Genomic DNA, 3,394 nt, shown 5'->3' with positions numbered 1-3,394 from the left:
TTCGGCGTTGTGCCATCTGAAGTGTCGTTTTCGTTCTCTTGTTTTTACTGACGAATCAAAAATGGTAGGTAGTGGAGATTTTCATTGACTGCACATAATTGTTCGACCTAGGCCAGATAAAGACTAATACATCTCAATTAATCCACAGTTGTAGTCTCCTAGAAGTATTTAGAATCTCACAAATTAAAAACTTTTTCCCTTTCCTTTTTCTAGTTTGGAATTCTTCCAGCATTGGATAGATGATGGGGAACCGAATGTCTATTGGCTATCTGGATTTTATTTCACACAGTCCTTCATAACTGGCGTACTGCAAAACTATTCGCGAAAGAATACGCTCCAAATCGATATGGTTGAAATCAAATTTGAAGTAACCGAATATGAAATGGAGGTGCCTAGTAAGCCAAGCTTTGGCGCATACATACGGGTAAGTAAAACCTGTAACTTTATTTTTTTATTTACATAATTTAACGATTGTTATTTAAAAATCATAACATATCTACATATACTATATACTCATTACACATGCTACCACATAAATTTGCATCTATACATATAAAACAGGAACAGCAGTCCATCAATGATGAGACAAAATTTTTTCATGTAAGATATTGCAAAATACAAATTATACGCTTTTATTATAAACCAAAAAAAATCACTAAAAATTATGCTAAATAAAGAACAATCAACGATGCAAATCAAATTATTTTAAATTCTCATCATCTCTTCTAACTAGGGCCTCTTCCTGGAAGGCGCGCGCTATAATCGTGAAACACAAGAACTAGATGAATCCTACTCAAAGATATTATTCGACATGTTGCCAGTTATATTCTTCCGTCCAACACTAAAAGAGACTGCGCAAGCGGCGAAGGAGGATTCCAAAGTGCGCGTCATCTACGATTGTCCTGTTTACAAGACTAGCGAAAGGCGTGGCGTTCTCTCGACAACCGGTCACTCCACCAATTTCGTGATGTATATGCAACTCAATTGCAGTCGCACACAAATGCATTGGATAAATCGCGGCACGGCATCACTTTGCCAACTTGATGATTGAAATTAATTTTGCATTCAGATGTATTTTTATAGCCTTATACGTCAACTTATATACTTTTTCCAAAAATTTTTAATAAAATTTGCCAATTCTTAATTTAAAAAAATACAAATTTTTTCAAGTACAAACATTTGGCGACCGATTATATTTGTGCCGAAAAGTCAATAATAGATTTTTGTTCACAAAATATTTTATTATGCATTTATGAATTAAACACGAAGAGTAGAGCTTTTCTGCCGTTCTGGCCTCCGCACCGCACGTCGACATGCAGACATATTTGCATGCGTTACTAGCACCTCCTAATAGCGCAGAGCTTGCGAGCTCCAAACGCTTCGAAAACAGATACCGCTGGTCGCAGAAAGACGTTCAAATTGGTCACCCTGCTCAGCAGGCCATACCAGTTAGGAAACTAGCCAGTCTTCGAATTAAGCTGCCTTTAGATTAGACAATTTTTTGACAGACGATAATCGTCAAGCTATTTGACTTTACTTAGTTCTAACGTTATTTCCTAGATTCAGGGTCGTTTCTGAAGTAGCTTTTAAAATTTATTTATATTTCAAAAAAATTTTTGAGAGCAAAATTGGCCTTTAATAAAATTTAAAGCTATTGAGAAAACGGCCCCCAGAGACATATTGGGCTTAGTGGAATGTGGCCAGTTGTCGGTCTTAGAAAGGAATCTGAACATAATTAGCATTAGGGCTGGCAGTTCTATCCGGATTTTTGACTATTCGAATAGTCCGGATATTCGAAGATCGGATTAAAAATTCCGAATATCCGAATGAACGGATATTAACCGCATATCCGGATAAAAAAATGAACGGAATTTAACGGGATATCCGGATTTTCGAATCTCTGAATTGACAATAAAATGTATTATATTTTGCTGTTATTTTTTCCAACTCGGTAGATTCTGTAATTTTGCGCACAATTTAATTATAATGATATTTGGATAACCAAATGAACGGATATTAACAGGATTTCCGGAAATTAGAATAACGAAATGAACGCATATTAACCGAATATCTGAATTTTACCTGTATACGCGAATAACCGAACGGATATGCGAATATTCCCAGCCCAATATATGATGTAACTCAACTTTAACAAAAATATTCAGCAGGAAATCCCTTCTAGAGAAGAACGTGCAAGAAGAAAGAACTTGCAGAGAGCTTTGGCTCCATTACCGCCATTATTTCAAAATTGTACGAGGGTGTAGAGCAGAGGTGGGCAGCTTCGACAGAGAATTTTGTAGTGCGCGTGCGAACAAGTCGTGCGGTTGAATTAAGCTTTCGCTGCCTTCTAAAGCAGAGCGTGTATTTATACGCGAATATGCCCGCCGTTCAGGCGCCGCCCAGGGCTGGTGTAGTGTCAGGGGTTTCTCTCTCTTTAATATTGTCAGGGACTGAAAAACGGTGTTGAGCTCGTCAGAAGTTAAAAGACATCTCATATGTTTGGGTAAGCAATAGGAAAGTAAAAAGTAGTATGGTCGGTCGTCTACTAAAACCAACCACTTTAGTCAATCCATCCGTCAGACAATTATGGAAAAAAAATTATGTGTCCAAGTTCACTGCCCATAGCGTGTCATTGAAAACAATCACGCTCGGATTACAGCACTGATAACAATCTACATACTACTTGTATCGAAAACAGAAAACCCCTCGAACATGGACGATTCATTTTGTGTCAAAACTTAAGGCACTGACTTTATACTTTTGCTCAGATGCAAAAATGTGTATCAAAAATATATACAGGTCTCGAATTGTTCAACTTAATGCTATTAGCGGAATGCGCACAGTTAATTTACCGCCTGCGGGATTTCTAACTTCCGGTAGAATTCCAAGGAAACATACCCCATTTATTTTATTTTTTTTTTACAAAATTTCTGTCTCAAAAAAGTAATATGTTTCTATAGTGGTTAAATGCTAAACAGTTGATCCATAGCATTAGCTGAATGACTGACTTGAATGGTGTTAAAGGCATTTACGGCGCCAAGCGTTCAATTGTTAAGCATATTTATGTAAAATTGTATACTTGAGTGGAAGCGAATAGCCGAAGATGTAGTATAAAGGAAATAATATTACGTATAATACAATTGATGATTTTTGCAAACAAACAAATAAATAAAAAGTAACAATAGATATTAAAATAAACTCTAAATCCGTTTTGGACAATGACCGTCAGCGCATAGAAAATGTGAAATACGCAAAAATTTGAAGAACGCCAGCCACTTGAAGACAATTGAAATAATGTTCGATTTGAACTTGAAATATGCTCTGAAGCATCTTGTTCGTCGTTTGGCTATTGGAGCAAGTTTTCGGCACAGCAAATGCTTCAACAAAAAAAAAA

At 36.5% G+C, this 3,394-nt stretch overlaps 2 protein-coding genes across 2 annotated transcripts in view; both read left to right on the top strand.

Annotated features, from left to right (window-relative positions):
• Positions 1-213: 213 nt before the first annotated feature.
• LOC108374229 (dynein heavy chain 12, axonemal-like) lies at positions 214-1,051 on the top strand (the record flags this gene model as incomplete). The annotated part of the gene is made up of 3 exons (XM_017630207.1): positions 214-424; positions 562-600; positions 734-1,051. Coding segments are annotated over 3 exons (568 nt in total), but the record flags the coding sequence as incomplete, so codon positions are not given.
• Positions 1,052-2,999: 1,948 nt separating this feature from the next.
• Positions 3,000-3,394, top strand: part of LOC108374228 (uncharacterized) — a 3,366-nt gene continuing 2,971 nt past the window's right edge. The window contains exon 1 of the mRNA XM_017630206.1: positions 3,000-3,065. Coding sequence (XP_017485695.1) covers positions 3,000-3,065 — 66 coding nt within the window. The remainder of the gene's footprint in view (positions 3,066-3,394) is intronic.

This window comes from Rhagoletis zephyria, unplaced genomic scaffold (genome assembly GCF_001687245.7).
Source record: "Rhagoletis zephyria isolate East Lansing unplaced genomic scaffold, Rhagoletis_zephyria_1.1 Rzeph_scaffold_07481, whole genome shotgun sequence".
Classification (NCBI taxonomy): Eukaryota; Metazoa; Arthropoda; class Insecta; order Diptera; family Tephritidae; genus Rhagoletis; species Rhagoletis zephyria.
This window is presented reverse-complemented; position numbering and strand designations above follow the sequence as displayed.